At 53.3% G+C, this 24,445-nt stretch overlaps 1 protein-coding gene across 6 annotated transcripts in view; it reads right to left on the bottom strand.

Moving 5' to 3' along the window:
- Positions 1–24,445, bottom strand: part of LOC142001406 (discoidin, CUB and LCCL domain-containing protein 1-like) — a 74,733-nt gene that overhangs the window by 24,366 nt on the left and 25,922 nt on the right. For 4 of the 6 annotated variants that reach the window (XM_074976587.1, XM_074976588.1, XM_074976589.1 and 1 more), the window contains 2 exons: positions 20,465–20,686; positions 1,543–1,707 (listed from right to left, as the gene is read on the bottom strand). In XM_074976587.1, coding sequence (XP_074832688.1) covers positions 1,543–1,707; positions 20,465–20,686 — 387 coding nt within the window. The remainder of the gene's footprint in view (positions 1–1,542; positions 1,708–20,464; positions 20,687–24,445) is intronic. The other 2 variants (XM_074976590.1, XM_074976592.1) reach the window with 2 other exon arrangements.

Below are 24,445 nucleotides of genomic sequence, written 5' to 3'. Positions count from 1 at the left end.
CAGTGCTTGAGTCCCATCCACTCTGTTTACCGTTCTCTGCGGCTTTCTGAAGTCCCCGGGAGACAGGCAGAGTGCACGGGAGGGGGTCAACATGGCACATCACCTGGATAACATGGCCACCTCGGTGGTTGTGATGGGTGCAGCCCCCTACCTGCCTTCCACAGGCAGCCAAAGGTTCATGGAAGGCTGAAGGCCCCATTAGCCCACAGGAGGCTGAGGGAACCAATTCCTCAACAGGCCCAGTTTAGTCTGTAGAAAGGGAGGCGCTCAGCACACAGAACAAAATCAGAAGTCCTGTAGCACCTTTCAGACAATGTTATTTATTAGGTGATGTGCTGTCGCGGGACAGGCCCACTTCTTCACACCTGGAGAATATCTGAGGAAGTGGGTCTGCCCCATGAAAGCTCATTGCCTGATAAATAATATTGTTAGTCTTTTCTGTGCTACAGGCCTGCTGGTTCTGTTTTGTTGAGATGGACCAACACGGCGACACTCTGAGAAGTGGCACAGAGAGTGAGGATAAGGAGAAGGTCCATCTGCCAGGCCTAGGAGATGAATGGCTGTTGGAATCTGCCCCTGAGGTGGGAACACCAGGCCAGGAGAGTCTCCTGAAACCAGAGGCAAGGAGTGAAGCCCTGTAGGGAGCCTGGATAAAGGGCAGGACCTGAATTTCCAGGGGAAGCCCTGTGAGGAATTCCTCACTGCCAGGGCTGGCCAGGACTGCAGGAGCCCAGAAAGGAGCTGGGGAAAAGGGTCTGAAGGCAGGCTCTGGTCAGAAGGAGCCCAGGGGTGGCAGAAGCTCACTCTGGAGCCACGGGAGAGGGACAGGAACTACTGGAAGCCCTACGGCAAATGGTGAGAGGACCTCAGGGCCCAGAGTGGGGGCTAAACACCTGACCCAAGCTTACTGCCCTAGTCATTTGTGGGAATTTCTGGCCCTCAGGAAGCAGGAAGGACCTAGCTGGAGGACTGAGTCATGCAAAGCAGATCGCTGCAGGGCTGAAGTGACTGCCCGCCGGGGTGCCAGCAGGGGAGAGCCAGCCAGACCAGAGGTGGCCATGCTAGTGGTGAGTCCCCTCTTCCCCAGAGGCATTTTGTACGGCGGTATCCAGCAGCGCCCCAGGGCTCGGGGCAAGGCGGGAAGGGGGCCCCGAAGGGGCGGGGCTTAGGCCAGTCAGCCTCCCCACCCCCGCCCTGCCACATGCGGAGCGGCAGCAGAGTACTCCATGGCATTCCAACAGGGCCCGGGGGCAACTGCTCCCTTTTCCCCCCTCCTACAGGCAGGATCCATGTGCATCGTCTGAGATCCTTGTCCCTGTTAGCCCCTCTCAGGATGAGAGCTCACATCCAGTGAGGGATCCTCTTGACCTACCCACCCCAGCTTTCCCCGGAGCAGCCACAGAGCTGGCTGGGTGCTGTGCTGGAGGGAAGGAGTCAGCTGGCTGGGGGCCGTCTGCCCCTATGGAGCAGGGGCTGGATCTGTGCTGTGTGAACTGTCTGCTTCCCTCCTGCCCCAGGACCAGCAGCCCCCTGCTTCCCCACCTCCTGTGGGCGCCAGGTATCTCCTACCTGGGTGCTGGCTGGTGGCATAGGAGAGCAGGAAGCCGCGCCCTGAGCGGTGGGTGGTGCTGTTGAACTGGATGGTCACAGAGCTGGAGTTCATCACCAGAACCTTGGAGGTGGGGTTCGAAATCCCACAGTAGGGACCTGGTAAGGGAGAAGTGGCCCCTGAGTGATCAATGCCAAATTACATCTACTCCTCTGCTGGTACCAGTAGCGGGAAAGGACAGGCACAGACCTAGCACCTCCCTGGGCAAAGGGCTCTGCCTCCCCTGTTATCAACCACAGGCACTGGGCTCTTTAGCAGCTTCTGTGCCCTGCCCCTAACCGTGACCCTCTGCCTTCACTTCCCTTCCCCTTCACCAACACCCACAAGCCAAACTGGCATCACCAGCCTGCACCCACCACTCTGACGTTTGGGGGAGGGTGGATAGAGCAGGACTCAGATCAAACCAGGCCACAGCTATGGGAGAGGAGAGGAAAAGTCTCCCCGCATGGTGGGAGAAGGCACAGAGAACAGGGTGGGTGAGAGGACTGGGTTAGAGGCGGGTGTGGGCAACGCAGGCCAGAGGAGGTGAGAACAGAGGTGTGGGAAGGCAGGCAGCTGGGCAGAGAGGCAGAAGACTCGTGGAAGACACAGAAGGGCTCAGACAAGGGAGTGTCCTGCTCCGGGCGGCAGGCGTGGGAGATAATTGCGGCAGAGGGCTGGAGGAGAACAAGGGACGATTGAATAGGAGAGGGAGGGAAACAGAGACATTCGGAAGCAGCGCAGGTCTCCTCCCGGCACTGCAGCTCAGGGTGGAATAACCGGCACGAGGAGCACAGAGGTTGTGTCACCGCCGCTCTGCAAAGGGCTAACAAACCCTATAGCACACACCTCCCCAAAGGGCCCCATTCCCCAGGCTTTGAACCAGTCCTGCTGCCCCCAAAGCTGATTGCAACTCTCCTTTGACTTCAGTGGGAGTAGAGCGGGACCCCTAACAAAGGCAGACAAGCTGATTTCAGCTGAGACAAAGGCTGGGTGCGGAAGGGAGGTCAGGTTATGGGAGTGGGGCACAGTGTGGTGTCTGAGAGGGAGTTTGGTTGAAGGAGGGGGTTGTGACCTGGGGGAAGGCATTAGGGAGCACAGTCTGGGAGGGGACATAAGTGCAGGAGAGGATGTGACCTGGGGGAGGGGTGTAGGAGTGGGTGCTGCCCCCGCCCCAGCAGAATGTCCATTCCCAATGGATGGTTTCACACGCCACCTCTGCCCCTGGCAAAATCTCTCAGATCCTATTGGATGTAAACAGTCCAATGGAAGCCGAAAAATTGTGCTGCACTGCCCTCACCCTGAGCAAAGTCTCTCAGCTCCTATTAGCTGGTTTTGTGTGCAGCCGCTGCCCCCAGCATAACCTCTTATCGGTCGGTTTCTGGCCAATAGGAGCTGAAAGATTTTGCTGGGCATGAGGACAATACTTGAAACCAGCCAATGGGAGCTGAGATATTTTGTGGAGTGCGGGGGGCAACGTAACAACCGTGAAGATGCGATGGCAATGTGGGCTAGCTGCCCAAGGACAAGCCTCCCAAGGACTCTGCATGGGTACTTGGGTGTTGGCCCAGGCTCAGTTGTTACATGTCCTAGCTAGATTAAGGCCAGTGCAGCTACACCTGACCCCTGCTACAAACACACCTTCTTGTGAGCACAGCAGATGGTTCCTTACACCAATGGCTCTCAACCTTCGTGGACTTCAGTACTCCTTCTGGGAGTCTGATTTGTCTTGTGGACCCCAAGTTTCACCTCACTTAAAAGCTAATTGCTTACAAAATCTGACATACATCCAAAGCATGACGGCCCGTTCTGGCTGAGAAACGGCGGACTTCCTCCTTTGTACCACAGCACTGCAAACTAAATCAGTTGGAACAGAAATATTGCGCTTGCAGGTCAGCGGCTAGTAGACAAGTCACTCTGAAAGTTCAGTTTGGATTGACTTTGCTCTGACTTTTTATGGAGCTGGTTGTAAAATAAAACAAATGTCTAGATGAGTGAACATATGCTCTCCCTCCCCTCCCCTCCCCTGCTTGGAAGACCTCAGCACACTGCCATGGACATGCATGCCCCTCGTTGAGAACCACTGCCTTAGATTTCAAAGTAGCAGTCCTACAACAAAACAATTTCAAAAATAAAATGGAGAGAGAAATCTCTGAGATGCAACTCATTTGCAAATTTGACTCCAACAACCAAGGATTAAACAGAGACTGGGAGTGGCTGGCCCCTTACAAAAGCAGTTTTGCTGGAAGTTCACACCTCCACATTAGAATCTGGCAATGGGTCACATCCCCCCTGACCTGACTTGTTTTTCCTCCTCTCTTGATGTATGCTACTGATACTGGGCCATTTCCACCCTGACTGAATGGACCTTGTCAGCTCTGGCCCTCTCTTTTACTGGGACCCACTCTTTAAATACTCCTCTGAACCTGCCGCGCCATGCATCTGATGAAGCAAGTCTTTGCCCACCAAAGCTTATGCTACAAAATAGCTGTTAGTCTATAAGGTGCCACAGGATTTCTTGTTGTTCTGCCTTAGACAATGCTCTCTCTGAGAAATTAGAGCCCGACCCCGAGCTGGTGCAAATCGGAGTAGCTGCTGTGACATCAGTGGAACTCAACTGATTGACCCCTGCTGAAGATGTGGTGCTTAACTTTTTATTTTTTTAAACTGAAGCCTTAAACTGAGCATCACTTAATTGGGCGGGGGGGAGGCGCAGACGGTGGAACAACGTGGCTAGTCCTGGCTGGGATGACTTAATGGAGGTTGCCTCTGATACTTAATGGGGGTTAATCCTGCTTGAAGCAGGGGCTGGACTAGATGACCTCCTGAGGTCCCTTCCAGCACTACGATTCTACGATTCCAGTGGGCTGGATAAGCCAGCCAGGAGTTTGTCTTGTCTGTCCTGAAATAAACAGAAGACACCAAACTCATTTGGCCTCTGACCTCACTGGAGCCTTCCTATCCTGAGCGGAATGGCTGGTGCCACTGAGTTCGCCATCCGTGGGAGAGCATGTCATTGTTCTGGCAAGCACTTCAAAGTGTGTGCTGAATCCGGCCCGCTCCGTCCTAGCAGCCTGCTGCCAGAAAAATATCTGCATCCCTTCGGCTTCTGGTATGCAAGGCAGTGGCAAGACAATCAAACGCCCACGGGGTTCCCAGAATAACCTCTTGTGAGAGCCTCTTAATTGCACCATGTCTGGGGATGGGGAGACAGGTAGTCCTAATGCACCTTTCTTGTCAGGCAGCCGAACTGCTCACTGCCCGCGCTGGCTGAGCTGCCCCAGAGGAAGTGACTCTCTTTCACTGGAGGGAAAGTCCACCTCGGAAATGCAAACACAGCCAGTGCCTGTTAAGTCGTCTGATGACCTTGGTGCATGGGGAGAAGACTAAGGGGGTGTTTCTTTAGACTCCCTGTCCCCCACCTGCCTCATTGCACAAACCAGACTCAGCAGATGACCCCTTCAGGCCTTGAACCTCCTAAAGAATGAGCTGGGGCTGTCTCCCTGACAAGAACTTCCACTGTAACCAGGTGACTGCACTGGCCAGGCGGCCTACAGGAAGAACCTGTCGTGTCCCCCAGCTTCATGGCTGGGCGACTCCTACATCCTCCAGCCACTGTCGCTGTTCTCTCCTACACCCCTTTTGCCAGTGGTCTCTGTGGAGAGGCCAAGGGCTGGATGGGCCATTCTGCTCTACTTTCTCCAGGGTCTTGTATCACCCATCTCACCTGGTACCTGGGCACAGTCCAGAAATGCATGGAGCCGCCCAACTATCAGCAGGCCGTGGTCCATGAACACCCTCTATCCTCTAGGAGTGGTCTTTCCAGGATGAAGAGGGTGGAGGAGGCCCTGGGGCATAGTCTGTGGATGAAGAACTTCATTCCAAAAGTCCCAGCCCTGCATTCAGGGAACCACACACCCGGCCCTACCCAGTTCTTCTCTTCCAGACAGGAGGGACGAGGTCTGGGGGAGGCCCGGACCTCATGCAGCCTTTACAACAGAGTCCCCCTGTATAGTCAGCGGGGGACTCCTGGTTTGCTGCAGTGCAAGAGAGCACAATGGGGCACTGACAAAGTGGGTCTTTGCCCACAAAAGCTTATGCTCCAAAAATCTGTTTGCTTATAAAGTGCCACAGACCTTCTCGTTGTTTTTGCAGATACAGACTAACATGGCCACCCCTCTGATACTTGTCTCCAAAAAGGAGGTTAGTGGGACTTAGGCAAAACTATTAGATGCTGAATAAAGATCAAGGAAAGGTGGTCCAGACTTAAACAGAGGTGCATCCAATCTGGTCAGATCAGGGTCTGTTCTGGGTCAAACCCATTACGGGGACAGTAACCTTTTGTAAGTCACGTTACGCTCCGTGCCTCAGTTTCCCCATCTATACAAGAGGGAGATTAATACTGACCCACTTCAGTAGTGGACATGGCTTAGTTCATGTTTAGAAAGTGCCTGGAGATGCTAGTAGAATACAAAGGGCAGTTATCTTCACAGCCCATGTAACTGGCGATAAATTTTCTGTAGCTAGATAATTTTTAACTACGTGCACATACCTCCTCTGCTGATGAAAGGCTCAGGCCCAAGAGGAAGCAGGACAAGTTTAGACTGAAGTACTTGACTCACCCACTGTAGCTTTGTTGGTCAGTTCCTGCTGTCTCTTCCCCCCTTGTCCCTTTCTCACTGTGTTTAAGAAGAGTTCAGGATAAGCACAAATGCGGGGCTCTCTCACCAACAGACATTTGTCCAATAAAAGGTATTAGCTCGCCTGCCTTGTGTCTCCAACATTCTGGGACCAAAAGAGCTACAGCAACCCGTCCTGCCCTGCTCCAGAGACACTTGTGAAGTGTTCCAGGAACTATTGCAGGAATTCCCTGCGATGTGCCGCCCAGGCACTTGTGCAAACTCTGGCAGCACTCGAATGGGCAGAGGGTCCTTCAGCAGAGGAGACACCCACCTCTCAAATGCCATGGTGCTAATTCTAGGCATTGACCCTTGTACCACTGAGACCAAAAGAGCAGCAGGGGATTGAATCAGGACTCCTGGGTACTATTCCAGGCTCTGACACTGATTCACTGTGGGAGCTTGGGCAAGTCACATCACCTCCCTGTGCCTCAGTTCTCCTATCTGTACAAAGAGGACGGTGTTTATTTTCCCACCCCTTCCAAGATAAACACTCTTCCCACATGGTCTATGAGCCTCTGTCCTTACCTCAAAGGGCCTATATACAACTGTTTATTTAAAGGTAACTTGAAAGGGATTTTTTTTTAACATAGCCATTTGTCCAGTCCAGTTATGCTGGAGGTTCTTCAGGGATGTTTATGATGAGAATTATCAGAGAGGTAGCCATGTTAGTCTGTATCTTCGAGAACAACAAGAAGTCTTGTGGCACCTTATAGACTAACAGATATTTTGGAGCATAAGCTTTCACGGGCAAAGACCCGCTTCACTGGATGGTGAGAATGTGCATCTTAAATGCAATGGCTGCAGTCTTTAACAAAGGGTTGCTTGCTCCAGAGTGTTGATAGGCATCTGAGTTAAATGAGTTGTGACCAAAGCATACAAAAAAATGAGCTCTGCCTGGCAGTGATTAAATGAGAGTGGCAGCACCAAAGACAGAGTTCTGTTACTTTTACATCAGGTGAAGAGCTGCCCCAAAATTTTAAAATATCTGGCAAAAAATCCCTTCCCCCTTCCCGATAGCTGTTTCCTCTACCTGGCTCTTGCCTCACCTAGGAGTTCTGCAGTCCCCACAGAGAGAGAGAAGATCAGAATTTAATATAACAAGCAAAGGGGAGGCAAGGGGAAAGGGGAAACATGCTGTTCTTGACACCCAGAACTTAAAGCCACCCTATCCTATCGCTGCCTCATCAAGAGAGCGCCTTGCTGGAGAGTCTCTGCCACGGCAGACTGTCTTTCTTGCCAGCAAACTCCCCGAGACATGACTTGGCTTGCAGGTGTGCTTAGGTCCCCAGAGACTGCTCTCTGTTGCACCAAACCCTCTCCTGCAACACTTCCAGAAGTCATTATTGCTCCTTTCAAGAGACAATGCACTGCAGCTCACCTAATACAACGGGGAGTGGCGACTGAAAAACACAGAGTCATTAAACAAAAGCCAGAGGCTGAATGATGTCCAGGAGAAGGCATAACTATTGCATTGTGTAGGCCTGATAAGTGTTGGTGAGGCAGGCTAGGGAACTACCTGTTGGCCTGTGTCTCTGGAGAGGAAATTAACCCCTGAAAATCTTCTAGGCCTGTTTTATGCAGCAGTGAGAAGCAAAAACGGGACCCAATTCCCACCTTGCAGGGCCCCTGTCACCCAAAGTGACAGAAGGTCTGAGCATGAAAATCACCAACCGCTTCTCACATTCTTTTCTCCAGCAGCACTGAGAGCTCCAATTCCAGCGCATGCCCTCCCAGCCAGCCCCTTTCCCTCCAGCCGTTCCTCTCCTGGTAGACTTCAACGCCCCCCTCTGTCTTCCTGAGTCTCCAATGGCCTGCTGAAAGCTACCAGGTGAAATACGTCTCAGAGGCAACAGCACCTGGATTTTGAAACCATTGTGGGGTGAGAAGAGAACAAGCCCTGTTGAGTTATTGCTTCCATCTCACCAGCCACAGTGGTCAGGCTGAAGTGTAGCTCCCCTGTGCTGTTACCAGAACAAGCCATGCTAGAAACCACCTGTCTGCACCTCAGCTGCCCGCACTAGTGGAGAGAACCGCATGTGACCCACCAGTTCATTGTGTTACATCTTGCTCTGCCAGTGGCTGAGGTGCACACAGGAAAGTAAGAGTCTGCTATGGCTACCTGTGAACTGTTACTACTTTAGCTCAAGTGTTCCAGGTTCAGTCCCTGCTGCTGCCCTACAGTGGGGAGGGGGGAACTCATTGGATCAGCACAGTTCTACCAGTCTAGTTACGGTAGCTGTTTATAAGCATTTAGAGCAGGCCACAGGGACTCTAGTGAGCAAGGGAAAAAGTATTGCCCCAAGCGGGTGGTGAAGCACTGGAATGCGTTACCGAGAGAGGTGGTAGAATCTCCGTCCCTAGAGGTTCTTAAGTCCTGGCTTGACAAATTCCTGGCTGGGATGATTTCGCTGGGGTTGATCCTGCTTTGGGCAAGGGGCTGGACTCGATGACCTCCTGACGTCCCTTCTAGCCCTAGGATTCTAGGAACACACCTATCTTGCTGGGTTTTACAGGCTGCATTCACCCCAGCTACGCTGCAGCATTGCAGTGCCACTGGGCATGCAGCCACCAGCCCTGGGGGGCAACTCCAACTAGTACAGAGCACTACAGCACATCTCCGCTGCAAGACAGGCTACTGTGTGCACATCAGACATGGCCTCCCCTCTCTGCATGGGCTCCCCATTGAAAGCCAAAGCTGAAGGTCTCATTCTTGTCTTCACAGTGCTAGGGCCTAGCATGTCTAGGAGAGGCAAAGCTGCAGGGTGGGAAGTATGGTTCAACTCCTCAGCTTCTCAGGAGCAATGGGACTTCCCACCCTAAAGCTTACCCAGGCAGGAGACTGAGCTCTGGGACACCAATCTGAGGCAGTGGACACCCACAAGGACAAAGGGCCATCACCAGCCTCCTGCTCCAAGTCCATATGGGCTTCTGCAGCCTGTCTTCCTTAACACACAGAGCAGCAGCGAGATACAAATGTCCCCAAATCCCTCCCTGAACAAAGCCTTCCTCTACAGACACAATTTTCCCCTAGAAAAAGCACAAGAGAATGAACCACACACAATAGCTGCTTCATGCTGGCCTGGACAGTGCTCAGATATGGGAGGGAGGAGGCTGGGGAAAGGTCCTGAGGAGGGAAAGCCTAGGGCTGCCTACTAAGAAAAGTGTCCTAGGGTGTGTGAGTTGTAGGATGTTGGACCAGGCAGTTATAGGGTAGCAGACGGGAAGGCCAGTGTTTGAGTTCCTTAAACCTCAGGATAACACCTTCGCCAATGCACTGTGGGGAACAACCCTGCCCTGCCTACCAGGAAGGAGGATGGACTTGGCGGTATGGGATGCAAACCTCAGGAGTGCCTGAGCTGGAGCTGTATTGAGCCAGTGTAAGTACGATCAGAGCCCTTGGCCTTTTCTGGGCTTCCCCACTGAAATCAGCACAGCTCAGTACTTTGCAGGCTGGCTCTTGCCCTGCAGGAGTGGCGGATGGTGCCAGAGCATAAACCCAACCTGCAGAACATGTGAAATCAGCGGGAGCTGCAGGCCCCCACACCTCTGAAAACCAGGCCTGTCCTGAGGAACGGGGAAAAATCACGTCCGGGAGAACCCTGACATAAGTCAATCAGACTCGGTGGATTTGCACCTCCTGTTTTGGGCTGCATGAGCCCCAGCAGTGGCTAAGTTTCCTGGGTGGAAGAGATAAGTGCCGACTTCCCCATGGACACATGCAAGCAATTCTGCTTAAGAGCCTGTGGGTGGGATAGAAATGAACCCTGTAAACTTCCCTCCTGTCTTGCTCTCCCACGCTTCAGATGAGTCACCCCAAATTTAGACTGTGCATCATTAAGACCTTGTGTCCCAAGGCAAGAGAGCAGAGGAGCCTCCAGCTGTGTTTTGAAAACCCTGGATTTTGCTCCCTGTGGCGGGAGTGGGGAGGGGGTCCTGGCCAGGGAAGACTGTCCTCTCCTCCCTCAGGCTTGCCCTGCATCACAGCCAGATGGCGGCATATGGCTCATCCTGTACCAGATGTTCCAGCGGTGCTGACGTGATTGGTATATGTGCCACTTCAGGCTAGAAAATCCAGGCTGCCCCCGTACCAGGGCTGCTCGCTCCCAGCTGTCAGTGCAGCGGGGGAAGCTAAATGTCCCGCCGTCTGTTGTTACATTCCGTTCTGCTGCAACAAGCACACAGCAAGGTCATGACCATGGGTCAGTACATCAGATCCAGGGCATTCAGCCTGGCACAAAGCTGGCACCAAGCACCTGGCGCGCTGAGCTGGGAGCAAGGAGGGCACCGGATGCTAGATCAGGGTTTGTGACAGAAAAGAACAGTAACGCTTAGCCCTGCTATTCTAGCACATCTGGCAGGATCCCAAATGCTCTGTTGACATTAATCTATCACTGATCTGTGTATCTTGGCAGTTCTCCCTCTATAGGGCCCATCACTGGAGTATCTAGTGGCTTTCCAGCACCCTCCTGGGAGACAGGTTAATATGCAGCTGGGGAAACTGAGGCACAGAGCAGCACAGTGACCCCACCTAAGTCAATGGCAGAGCTGAGGCCAAACCCCAGGAACACCTTCTGTAATCTCTGATGTCAAGGGGCCCACTTCAACTCAGGTTATATGCTCTGCAGGTCTGCTTTTGACCAATCGCCGCCACTTCCAAATGCCCTTCAAGCCCTGGGAGAGTCTGAATCGGGGTCCGAACATGGTGGCTCAGATTCTAATCACACGGCAACGGGCCTCAAAACAAGAGGCTGCAAGGTCCAGTCTAGCACAGAGCACAAGAGCAGAGGTGGGCAGAGGGACAGCAGAGCTTTATCACCCTTGCAGCCCCCAGAGCTGGACGCCAAGCCAGTAGCAGTAATCAGAACAGCCTGACGACTGCTCTGTTTAGTTGGGGTGCCTCTGGGTCTCTCCCAGCAGCAGAGGATTAACAGCCCGACAACCCTCTAGCCTTGCCTCTGTATCCTGGACATGCTGCCGCACTGCAATGCTGCAGCAGTTGCAACTGGGCTGGGAGTATGCACATTATGGACATATTGCTCTGATTCATCCGCAAGTGGTACCAATCACTAGTCAGAAGTGACAGCTGAGTCAGGGTGAGTGAATCCCACATCCTCATCCTGCTCGAACAGTGCTTCTGAAAAGCCTCTCCTTTCCCACGGACAGCACCAGTGAGGGGCATCAGGAGGGACTGGAAGGAAGCCCCCCTTCCAACCACAACACAGGGCTCCTCCTGTCCTTGGACCCTCTCCCACTCAAAACCAACTTTTCCATAGGACTTCCCAACCTGCTGAGCCACAAGGGGCTTTCTCAGCTGTGCAGTGGGAGGAAGGGAGACGCCTGGCGAGTTTACCCCTCTTACAATGCCTAGTGAGTGATGATAACCGGGGATGCCTGGGCCTGCCTCCGAGAAGAGCAACAAAAAGGATTAAAGGGCTGGAAAACATGACCTGTGAGGGAAGAGTGAAAACCTGGGTTTCTGTGGTCTGGAGAAGCCTGAGACGGAACATGATGATAATTTTCAAGTACACGATAGGTTGTTATAAAGAGGAAGGGGGGGACAGGACAAGCAGCAAGGGGCTTGAATTCCAGCAAGGGAGATTTGGGCGTTAGGGAAAACTGCCTGTCGGGGTGGCTAAGCACTGGAATAAATTGCCTGGGGAGGTTCTGATGGCAGCTCAAGTGCTGAGTGATGAGTTACAGATTCTTCCTTTTTTGTAACAGCTCCCGCTGTGTAGCCCTGTGGCTGGGTCTCCCAGGCTGTGGGGGTGGCCTAGTGAGTTAGTTAGCTTAGTTAACTGAGAGCCCGGGGGGCAGGGAATAGGACTTCTGGCTGCTCACCAAAGTCCGTTCCTTCAGTTGGGGGCGTGGGCCCAAGAGTCCATTTTCCCCTCCTTGGGGGGGGGTTCTTTTGGGTTCTCCCCCTTGCACCTGGGGAGGGTTCAGAGGGTCACATCCTCCTGCAGCAGACCCAGCAGACAGCTCTGGCTTGGGGCCTGCAGACAACAGAACCAGCTCCTGCTGCTTTGCTGGTCAGCCCCTAACTCAGTGTTTCCCAAGTGGTGTTCCGCAGACGGAACCCCGGGGTTCTGTGAAGTGAAAATCAGGGTTCTGGGAGAAAATCCCATCACAATAGCTGACTCCTCGCCGCCTCCCTGCCCTGGCGCCGCTGAAACAGCAGAACTAAATTTAATTGGTTTAATGGCCGGCAGGAGGGATCCGGCCATTAAACCAACTAAGCAGAGTTCCACTGTTTCAGCAGCGCAAGGCAGGGAGATGCACAGAGCCCTTCCCTGGCCCTGCTGCCCGAGCGGCTGCACCCCTCCGGTGGGCGTGGCTTGGCTCAGCTCACCCCCACCAGTGGAACACCTACGCGCCAGCTTTCCTTCCGCTGGGCACATGTGGCCACCTGGCGTAGGCTCCTCAGCCAGCGCCATGGATGGCTTGGTCCCGGAGGCCAAACTGGGGCTGAACCCTGAGGATGTGGGGGCAGGTTTGGGGCTGAGATGGGTTAAGCCTGGGGATGGGGGGTGGTCTGGGGGATTGGGGGCAAAGCTTGGGGATGAGGGGAGGAATTGAGGGAGGTGGCTAAAGCCTGGAGGTGGGGGGGGTGGGTTTGAGGGAGATGAGGGGCATCAAGTCTGGGAATGGGGTTCTGCAAAATGTGCTCAAGTTTAAAAGGGTTCTATGCCAAATAAAATGGGGAAGCACCGCTCCTAACTGAGCCAGGTTCCCCCCTTTTATTCTCCCTCCAGGCCTGGCATTGGCTGCAGTCAAACGGGAGAATTGGGCAAAAACGCCTTGTTCAGCCCCTGCCCTGCCAGGCCCTCCTCCCTCCCCCTCCCAAGCCAGTTGTACAACTTCCTTCCATGCAACAGGGCTGGGACCGAGATCAAAAGGTTTAGACCCAACTCTAGGGCCCGTCTGACCCCTCCCCATCTTTCCCTGGCTTGTCAAAAGTGCTATCACCGTGCAGTGAAAGTGACAACTCTAGGGGGAAATAATTCTGCTTTCAGCTAGGCCTTTCATCCACATCCCTGCAGCTGCCCCAGCAGAGCAGCAGGCTGGGCCCTTGCTCTGGATTTCCCTATCAGCACAGCACATTTGTCTCTGCCGTGCTTAACTCTGACCCTGGTGGGAGAGTACACATATGTGGGTCTGTGAGTGTGCACATGAGTATGTGCACATGGGAGTGAGTGCGCATGTGTGGGTGGGTGTGAGTGTGCACATGTTGGTACGTGAGAGTGTGTGCATGAGTATGCTCATCTGGGTGAGTGCGAGCATGTGTGTGGGTGTGAATATGCACATGTGGGTGTGGGAGTGTGCACATGTGGGAGGGTGTGCGTATGGATGTGTGTGCGCACATGTAGGTGGGTGTGAGTGTGCGTGTGCATGTGGGTGAGTGTGAGTATATGCATTTGGAGATATTAGTGTGTGAGTGTGTGTGCATGTGGGTGGCTGTGAATGTGTGTGTGGGTGGTTGTCAGTGTATGTGCGCATGCAGGGAAGCAGAAGTACAGGGGGTGGGTGAGCGTGCACACGTCTCTTTTTGGAGGGGTAGCTGTCTTAGTCTGGATCTGTAACAGCAACAAAGGGTCCTGTGGCACCTTATAGACTAACAGAAAAGTTTTGAGCATGAGCTTTCGTGAGCCCAGACTCATCTATAAGGTGCCACAGGACCCTTCGTTGCTGTCACACTTCTCTTGTGCACTCCAGGATGAATGGCTGGAGCTGCAAGAGTGGATCAACTAAATAAACCATCTCTTGTGCTTACAGTCACCGGGCAGGCAAACAGCTGTCCCTGCTCGTCCTCCCCCAGCACAGAAACTTAGCTTAGGAGTCAGGCAATGGTTGTCAACTCCCCCGGCCTCCTCATCCCTCCCATTCCACTTAGCCAAGGGGAAACAGATTTGGCTGTTCCAAAGGAAAAGTAACCCGGCAGCAGCCTCCTACTGGGATCCACAGCCACGCACAACAGCTCCTGGAACTCCCCAGAGAGTTATCGTGTAACTTCCATGACCTCCTCGGATCACCGCGTGTGGTAGCACCCGAGTGAGGGCTGGGCTGGGAAAAGACAAGGCCAGGGGCAGTAACTGCAACTGTGGCCAGTGCTGCTTTAAGACCTGGGGTGCTGTGCATGGCAGGCTACAAAAGACTGACCACTTGGAGTCAGTATTGTGCAAGGGGCTCTCTGGTCTGTTCTTCATTGCCTGGGGCTAGACGGTCAGAAGAACCCAGGACATCCAGCTCCCATCACTGCCCAGGAACGATTACACTCTGCAGATCTGCCCGATGGTTCTCCATAGGGCTGCCGGAGGCCGAGCTCTACCAAGAGCTCTGGCCCGCAGGACAGCATTTACCTGCGGCTGATGGGTAAGAGCTACTGGTGGATCATCACCTTCCCTCCCGTTCTCTCACGCTGGCGCCCAGCTCACTGCCCTGTGGAATTCTCCCTCCAGCTCGATGCTCTGCCGGCAAAGTGAAGCACGGACGCTCTGTGGGGATCACTCATTAGTAGCTTGGCGTGGAGGACAGTTGGGATTAGTAGAGTGCAAGTCCAATAAATTGCAAAGTGTGCTCACCCAGGAACGTCCCACGTGGCCAGCAATCATGTGGTCACCAAGAGCTTTGGTGGAGGGATAAGATGGCCAGGGACGGACATAAACTGAATATTCAGCCAGACCCCCATAAGGACCTGGCCAGAGATTGCAGATTGAGAGCCACCCAAATCAGAGGCAGCCTCCCTTTGCAATTTGCCATCATGATGACGGAGGACAGCTCAGCACTGGCAGTGGGAGAGGCTGACCCAGCTGGTGGAATGACCCAGCTGGATGCCAGCTTGCCCTGCTGTTGGTGTCACAGCACTTGCAAAGACGAGGCGCACCCCAAGGCCGGAGCAGGGCGGCATGAAATCTCTCATTCCACACAGCTTGCCTCAGCTGTGAGGAGTTTGCCAGCTGCATAATTTCCCACAGCAAATAAAACTAAACAATGCTGAGAAGACGGGAGCCAGAAGCTGCTCTCCTGTCCCAGCAGTCTGCATCCTGCTGCTCCGAGCCCCAGAAGTCAGAGCTTCCGCACTAGAAAACCTCCTCTTCAGTGAGCTGCAGACACGCAGCCAGGACAGCTTTGCTCCAGGTGAAAGGTTGGCACGGCAGGCCTAGCCTGGAAGAGGAACTGTGTCAGGCACAAGAGCTGGGGGTGAACTACACAGGCAAAAAAGACCAAGCAGAACTTATCCTCTTGCATCTGAAAAGTGGCTTCAGTGCAACAGCTGCACTGGACACAAGGTGACCCACTGGGGCAAATTCTTTGTTCATGTAAATTAGTGCCACTCTGGCTCTATGAAGAAAGAAGTAAATCAGGAGAAGAAAGTGGGGCTGGCTAGGCCATGCTCTCAGAAAAACATCATCCAGCATCGTCCGTCAAGCTCTCACATGACCCACAAAGAAAACGTACAAGAGGAAGACCTCGGACAATGTGAAGAAGATCTACTGAGACTGAAGGACAGCAACTGGGGTACTCCAGAAATCAGAGAGAAGTTTTGTCCCACAACAGAGGGAAGTGGAAGAGACTTGTAGATGACCTATACCCCATGCGGAGTACAAGGATTTAAGGAAGTCAAGTGACTGTAACACGGCGTTCCTGAGCAACCCTACAAGGCTGTAACACACCATGTGACACTTCGGCTCTTGTGAACCCCACTACGATAACAAACCACAGCATATACTGCTTGAAAGCTCGGCAACACCCTACAATAACAAAACTGTGAGCACCTGCATTAAAGAGAGCGAGCTCTTAGAAGTGTCAGAAAGGAAACCAAATTCCATGTCAAGATCTTATCGTCAGATGGAAACAGCCCTTGTCAAATGCAGGGAGACCGTCAGGCACCCCCAGGAGTCTCTGGAGAGAGATCACTGCCCAGGGGCCCCAACCCATTTTGTTGGGTAGCTGGATGCATAGAAATACACTGGCCACAACTCATGTAGCAAATGCTCCCTGACTTGTTACCATATATAGGCAGCAGAGAGGTGATGACACCAGAGCTCATGAGGCTCCCAGGGGCGTGCAAATAGCCTGCAAAATGTCAGGAAGATGGCAAGATCGTTCCAACGGTTTAAAAAAATAAATCTCTCTGTCTCCTCTGCGGCTGTGAGTCTGGGAACACACAGCCAGAGCTGCCCTTGGCTACATGCAGTCTGCAGTCACTGATCCTTGCGTGTGCTGCAGGAAAGGAGACAGTGGGAGGACAGCATATGCCACTGTCACCTCTTTGCTCTCCCAGTCAGCGGGGGCCTGCTGGCTGCTGTAACTCACGGTCACCGGCAGTGTTCCCTGCCAGCTGGGTGCTTGGGCGGCCAGCCAGGAAAGATTCAAGTGCTACCCAGATGATTAGCAGAGTGCCCACAGCCCACAGCGTGTGTTTCTACCGGTGGTGCACATGTGCACATGCATGAGTGCCTGTAACAAAATTTATTACGCACATATATGGAAAAAACTAGAGGGAACCTTGGTCCCCTGCAGTGGCCCCCAAGGCCCATTACAATGGCTGGGGATTGCTGGAGCACAGCCAGCTCCAGCTCTCCACAGGGCATGTATCTGTGCTGGGGGCAGCAGGTATGTGCCTTACAGCTGGCTCTGCTGGCTCCATGCCACCAGGAGGAATTCCCCCTTCGTCAGAGGAATGCCCACTGGCCTGGGCTCAAAGCAGCCTGGCCCAGGGCCAAGAATCTGCCCACTGACTTTGGAGAGAAGCTACTTGTGCCTTGTTCCCATGCTGGAATTTGGCGTTCTATCAAGGGAGACCAGGCCCCTGCGGATCCGAGTGTCCCCTTGTGCTGCACCGCGAGTTGTCATTTCCTCATGGGCAATGTGAGTGCACCTGGCCCAGTCAGATTTATACTCTCCTCGGACAGGTGGGACCCGCCCCCCCGAATGGGCAGTTAAGGAGAAAACACTTCCCAACCACGGAGCACTGATGACTGGATTATGGGCCGAAGCAGCAGGGCTTATCCCCAGTGCAGGCTGGCTGTCCTCCTGCAGCAGCTGTGGAATTTCACACTTCTGGCCTCCCGTGAGTCCCACGGCCAATCGCCCAGAGCACTTGTTTGAAATGGGTCTGTATTTTCACTATCAGCACCTCCTCTGTAAAACGGTGGGGGCTGGGAAGTGATGACCCTCACCTCCCAATACACATTACAGGCCCAGGGCTGAGCTCCACTGAAACTTTGGCCCTTAATTTGATGCCTCATGGGACACTGTGCTCCAGCTTTGTTTATGGTACTTGAGTGGCCCTGTCACTGGAGTAGCTGTGCACCTCGTAATCTTCAATGTCCTTCCCTCCCAACACCCCTATGAGGTAGGGCTGCGTTACTCATCCCACTGCACAGATGGTAACCCAGGCCCAGAGAGACCTCACACAAGAAGCTCATGGCAGAGCAGGGATTAGAAGCCAGGTCTCATAGTCTAAACCCCTGACCATTGGACCATCCTTCCCATCCTGGCACTCACTTACTATTGACCTTTCACCTAGGACAGCAGGACAGTCCCAATGGCCGGGTCTCGAGTCTGGGAATCAGTCCCCACTCTGCCACAGGTTCCCTGTGTGACCTTGGGTTAGTTACTTAGCCCTCTGTGTATCAGTGCCTCGTCTGTGCAAAAGAGATGATAACATGGCTGTAGGGCAGGGGTAAGGCTAAACCCATGGTAATGGGAGGTCATAGATGCACCTAGAGGGGGGAGATGATGGGGGTGGAGGAGAAGGAACACAAAGGCACCAGAGCTGGGAGATGAAAAGCTTTCACTCCTGCATGGGTCATACTTATGGGAGCTCTGCAGAGCCCTCGTATGTACCAGCAGGGAAGAACCTGGGCTGAATGGGCTTTTTTGGCAGCAGCGGGGCCCTTGGCAACTGCCTGTGATCTGGCTCCTAAACATTTCCTCTGCTGCTCACAGGAGCGAAACGCTCAGTGCCAAGACAGACGGAACCACAGAGCCAACCTGCACAGGGGGAGAAGCTGTGTTGGTGCTCTGCTTTGTTTGACTGGAGAAAGCGGGCAGCATCCCCACCCGTGCTTGCTCTCTGCCTTGGAAATACTAATGCCTCAGGGATTCCACACGCAGCGCAGGGAATCACTGCCAAGCTAGCTACATCCCAGGACAGGGCTGCTGCGTTCACAGCACTGCCCAGCTAGAAGCTCCAGCCCAGCGAGTGTCTGAGTTGCACAAGGTGTAGCTCAACATTAATCGCCCCTGGAAAATCGCTCAGCTACCAGGCCAAACCATCTCTGAGGGTGTCCCCAGTCGCTCCCAGGCAGAGGGGCAGTCTGTCTGTGCAGGGCAGCGGAGGGGGTGGGGGCCGGGGAGGATCATGCATGCGGGGTGCGGCCTGGGTGCAGCAAGGGAGACCACATAAAATACCTACATACCAATTTCCCTTCTTCTGAACTCTCCCCAGCAGGGCTAAGGACAGTGCAACCGGAGGGAGGGCAGGGGAGAGGGCCCTGCAGAAGAGACCGTAGCACAGTCCTGGCCCCCGGGGATCCTGGACACGATGATTTAATAGGCCTTTCCTGTCTCCGATTTCTATGCTTATTCAGTGACACATTTGATTTCCCCCCAGCAACCCTCTCCTGTGTCCTGCTGAGCACAATGGGGTCTCTCTTTGCTGTGTACTGAGCTTCCTGGCCACTTGTCACTCAATGCCTCTTTGTCCAGTGATCCCCTTCCTGCTTCAGGCTGTGCCACTGTGTGCAGCCCCGTTCTCTTGGCGCAGGGCCGCTCTCCTCCCCCTCCCACCGCCGGGGCAGCCTGTGGTGTGAGTGATTGGATTCCACAGAGACGTTCTCCAGCAGAGATTTCCAAACACCCCACACACAGCCCCTTTGCCCTCCCCAGGGTTTCTCAGCAGACTGATGCTGCTCTATCCAGTCCCTCTTATGCCCATTAAATCTCCCCTGGAAAACCCTAGAAATAGTTGGGCAACTTCTCAGCAAAGTGAATTAATCTGCAGATACAACTTTTCCTGTCCCTCCTCCCTTTCCCTTCTTTCATGAGACCTCTGTCCCACAGAGCTCCCTCAGAAAAATACCAAACACCAAAACATCCAGATGTTCTGTGTCTTCTCCTTAGCTAGGAGAACCCTGGATGTAATCCATCGATCCCACTGAGCCCCAGTGGGCTGGGCAGAGCCTGTTCCCAGGTTTCAGATCTAGGGGGTCAAGTCTCGGGATCACCAGATTGGGGCCAGAGAACGAGGGCCACACAGGGTCACATGTTAGCTTGGAGGCTGGAGATGACTCAGTCCACCGTGGGCACCTAAACTCCAACACGCAGCAGAACTACACTGGCCAGTGGGGCTCAGGGTCGAGCCCTAGCCAGCCCAGGCAGGGGATCTGTACCCCCATGTGTCACTGAGCATGGGCCGGGGTGCCTATCTCAGCCCATCACCGCCGGGAGCTCTGGCCAAGGAGCAAGGGCAGCAGAGGGCGACACTCCTCCAGTCCCTTGGCCCCTTCCCCATCCTGGCTGATTCCTTTGGACAAAGCTGGTGGGTCAGCGGCAGCTGCAGCACAGCGGTTCCCTGGGCTGGGCTGCTGGGGGCAGGACTTGCCCCTCCTACTCAAAGCATTGAGCACTAAGACCCCCTTGAGATGGTGTGTTGCCAAATGCCTGCTCAGGCACAACTCCCATGGGAATGAACACGCGGGGCCAGGCCTGGGTCTCCCTCCATGTTTGCCCAGCACTGACCCCCTAATGGCTCTCGGTGCATTGTCATAAAGGATCAAAAGCCTGGAGAGCGACTGGCAGGCTCAGGAGCCCAGCACAGCGCTGGGATTCTCCACTGGGGGCCTTAGCTCACTGCTCTGGAGGCTTAATGCTGCTGCAGAGGTCCACACAGCAACAGATCCCCAGCCCACCCCCACACTCCTCTCCCAATCTATCCCCGCTCCAGGCTCAACCCCTCCCTGTGTGGCAGGGCACTGGATCCCTGTGCTCTGGGCATGCTAGGGGGTACTTGGCCTACCCCAGCCCTGCCTTCCCTTGTGCCGCACTGGTTCCATTTCACCCCTGGAGCCCTGCACCTGCCGAAGGAGGCAGGGAAACCTCCCCCCACAGACACACACATGCCCTGCAACATCGCACTCTGGGGTTGCCCCTGCCTGCGAGGCACAGGCTGAGCCAGGGAAGTTCTTACCGAGGCTGGTGCCATCGGAAGGGGAGGAGAGCAGCAAGAAGCTAGCAGCGCAGTGCTGGGAAGATTCGATGTCCACGTCCCCGAATGCCAGGAAGAGAGAGCTGCCTTCGTCCGCTTGGATCCTCCACTCGCAGGCGGTGTGATTGGGATAGGTGCCGGGGTAGTTCTTGGAGGTCAGCGTCCCACTGTGCGGCGTCAGCACGGTGTGGCCACATCCGTCCCCTGCAACACAAGGAGGTGGGGTCAGACTCATTTCGGCCAGCAGGGATGTGCTTGCCTCTCTCAGCCGAAACATCAGCTGTGATGCAGCTTAACCCCAAAGGGCCCTGGGGTGCAGACACTAACTGATCCCTCAGAATCCCCGAGGTGGAGACCCAGAGCAGGGGACTGGGAGCTGACTCTTAGGTGGCATTCCGGACTCTGCTGCTGACTCACCGAGCGGTGACAGGCAAGTCTGATCAGGCCAGCTCCGGCTGCAGGTGCCCCCTGCTTTCTAGAAAAGCTGAAAGCAGTACAAGCTGGACAGCTCAGCACTGGGGAAATTCAGGTCCCAGCTGCCTCAAGTTAGGCCTCCAAAAGTAGGGGACAATGCTGGTCTTAACCATTCCATGACTCAGTTCCCCTACCTGTAAAACGGGACTAAGTAACATTCCCCAACCTTGCAGAAATGTTGGTAGCATCATTCAGCAGTGTCTGTAATGTGTTCTGGTATCCTTGATGAAAGGTGTTATCAGGTCAAAATCTGTAGGACATGTGAGAACTATTAATAACTACTAACCTCTAAGGATTTGTCTACCTGATGAATAGCCTAGCATAGCTCATATGCAGGAGACTGTAGACTGGGTGGCTGAGGCAGTAACTCTTAATGGACCAACTTGTCTTGGTGAGAGATACCATCTTTTGAGCTAACACAGATCTTCTTCGGGCCTGGGAAAGGTACTTAGGCCATGTCCACCCTGGCAAGCTTACATAGCGCAGCTATACCAATGCAGTAATGTCACCAGACAATTGCTCTTGTAACCATTCTGTACCACCGTGGGAGAGCTCTCCTGCCGACTTGGCACTATATTGGCAACACTTACATCGCTTAGGGGCATGTTTTTATCACAGCCCAGAGAGAGACAAGTTTTGCAGGCCTAAGGAGTAGTGAAGATCTTGGCCTTACAGTGTCAGAGCTAAATACAAGAGTGAAGAGATAGTTTAGCGTAAGTGATGTGCGTGCATTCTAAGGATTTGTCACACAGCCGCTTTACCCCACTGCGTAACTTTCTCACTCAGGTGAGTGAAAACTACCCCTTCATCACCATCCGAGCACAGCAAGCTACAGCGCTATAAACACCAGGGTACACAGGTTTTCAGTGCAGTTAGCTACTTCCTCGTGGAGGTGGTTTACCTAGAGCCCTGGTGGTGTAACCACATTGCCACATTCAAACACTGCTACAGTAGTGCTTTAAACTTGTAAGTGCGTAGACAAAGCGTCAGGGACCATTCAAGGGGAAGTGGTCCGTTAGGTGAATCCAGAATTGCTAGAATAGAAGAATTCACCCCTAGTTTATTTTGCAATGGTTTCTTCATGTAAAGGGGCTCGAAGAAACACAAGCAAAAGTGCCATCTGTCTTCCTGCTCTCCAGAGGTGGTAGCCCCAGATTTCCAGGCTTTCAAAATCATCTTAAGAAAAAAACTGCTGTAAAGAAGGCATATGGATGAGAGAACAATCAGGTACTGTACCTTCTTCACTCCTGCCAGATCCAGCTGGACGTGTGTTTCTAATCAGCAGTTCATTTGTAAGGGTTATTTCTTTTTCCAGAAGACGTGTGTGTGGCCATCTCATCTCCCATTGTCCAAACAGTTTGCAATTTAGTGGGTACGAAACATTATCTATGGTGGGATTGAAATCTTTCCTTTTTATGGCTTTCCCTAAAATTTTACTATACCTAGAAACACCAACCCGGATTTGACCCCCATTTTGCTATACACACAGCGTGAGCCAGTCTCTGCCCAAAGCATTTACATGACAGACAAAGGATGGGAGAGGAAACTGAGACACAGAGACGTAAAGTGAGTTGCCCCAGGATATGCAGCACTTCACTGGCAGAGGGAGGAACAGAATCAGTCTCCTGACTCCCAGTCTGCTAACTTGCATTGCCCCTTCTCCCACTCCTTTCACCTCAAAGCACGCTACAGACATCAGCTGCTATGCACATGCAGCCTTCTTTGCCTAACCTCAGGCATTTGGTTGGAGACTGAGGCTTGGTCTACGCTAGGCAAATAAGTCAATTGCAGATACACAATTCTAGCTACGGCAATTGTGTAGCTAGAACCAACTTATCCGCAATTGACTTTCCTGGCCATCTTCACAAAAGGAGGTTGATGGGAGAAACTCTCCCATTGGCCTCCCTTACTACTCATGTTATTGAGGAGTACAGGGGTCGACTACCAACCCCAGGGGTTCGATTTTGTGCATCCCTACCAGGCACACAAAATCGAACCCCAGAATATCAACCTGTTCAGGGTCGATCTTCCACGTAATGTAGACATAGCCTCAGCGTCTGAGTCCCATCTCATTTATGCGTACACTGGTGCACCTCAACTGATTGACACTAGTAGTAGTAAGAGGAGAATGAGGCCCTTGGCTCTGGCGGATGAGCCTCCAAGATCTCAGCTCTTTCATACTGCAGCTGCCTGGGTGTCATTTGGACCAATTCTCTGCTGCATTACACCAATACACGCCAGCCTAACTCCCCTGTAACCAATGTGGACTCCTCCCCCCACCCATTATCTGACTCAGCCATTAAATGTAATGGTGCTACATGGCAATAAAGAGGCATTACAGAGTGAAGCCTCAGGCCCATTATGTGAAAGAAGAGGACCAGAGACAGGGGTCTGGGTTAGACCAGCTGGAAAGAGAGCGCTCCCTGAACTCTCAATTCCCACCCTTCTCTAGAGTCAATTAAAATACTTTGCTCATTAAACATCTTTTTCTGGGTAATTTTTCAGACCATAGAGCCAAGAGAAACCATGGGAAGTGGAGTGTGGGGAGCTGCCCAGCTGAAAATCCCAGACTTCCCAATTCCCTACTATGGCCAGCCAAGGATGGGATAAAAGGTTGGATGATCTTATGGTGAACAGGCTGAGGCTGGGCCTGGCTTTCAAAGGCCCTAACCTCGATCCCAGATGCCCTGTGCGAGTTTGGACATGTAAATTGAGCCAGTTTTCAGGGCTTTTCACCTCTGTCTCCCCACCCACCCTTTGTCTGCCTTTTCTATGGAGAATGAGAGCTCCCAAGAACAGGGATTGTCTCTCACTCCTTGACTGTACAGTGTCCAGCACAATGGGGCCCTAGTATTGCTTGGGGGGCTCCAGGTACTATTGAAGTGCAAATAATACATAGTGAAAATAAGTCGCTGGGGCTTGGAATGTGGTCTAGTGCATACGGCACATGACTGGCAGTTGGGGCAGCTGGGGACAGCTCCTGGCTCTGCCGCTCACCTGCTGACCAGCCATGTGGCTGGTCTGTGCCTCTTTCCCATCCCACCCTCTGCCCATCTTGTCTGCAAATTCTCCAGGGCAGGGCCTGGGTCTCACTATATGTACACACAGCACTGAGCACAGGACTCTCGCTGCTACTGGGATACAATGATAAAGTTGACTGGAGGAATTCTGGAAACTTGTGGCCTGGCAGCTATTTGGTTTTGCTACAGCCTGAGCAACTTACAGCCAAACTGCCCCTCCCACTTCTCAGGGTGGATCAACGGGTGGTTAACCAAAATCAGGAATGATATCCCTTCATAAATCACAGCTCTGCCAGCAGCCACTTGTCAGAGAACTGTGCTGTGCGCAGGGTAGTTGGAGAGACCGCAGGAGGAGAATATTAAGGCTGTCAGAGAAAGCTAAGCTGGCTCCCTCTTGACCTTTGCAAACAGAGTTTGGCCTTGCTAGTGAAACAAGACTGGTTGCTTTCACTTCCCATTCCGGGTCAGT

The sequence above is a fragment of the Carettochelys insculpta genome, chromosome 24 (assembly GCF_033958435.1).
Source record: "Carettochelys insculpta isolate YL-2023 chromosome 24, ASM3395843v1, whole genome shotgun sequence".
Lineage (NCBI taxonomy): Eukaryota > Metazoa > Chordata > Testudines > Carettochelyidae > Carettochelys > Carettochelys insculpta.
This window is presented reverse-complemented; position numbering and strand designations above follow the sequence as displayed.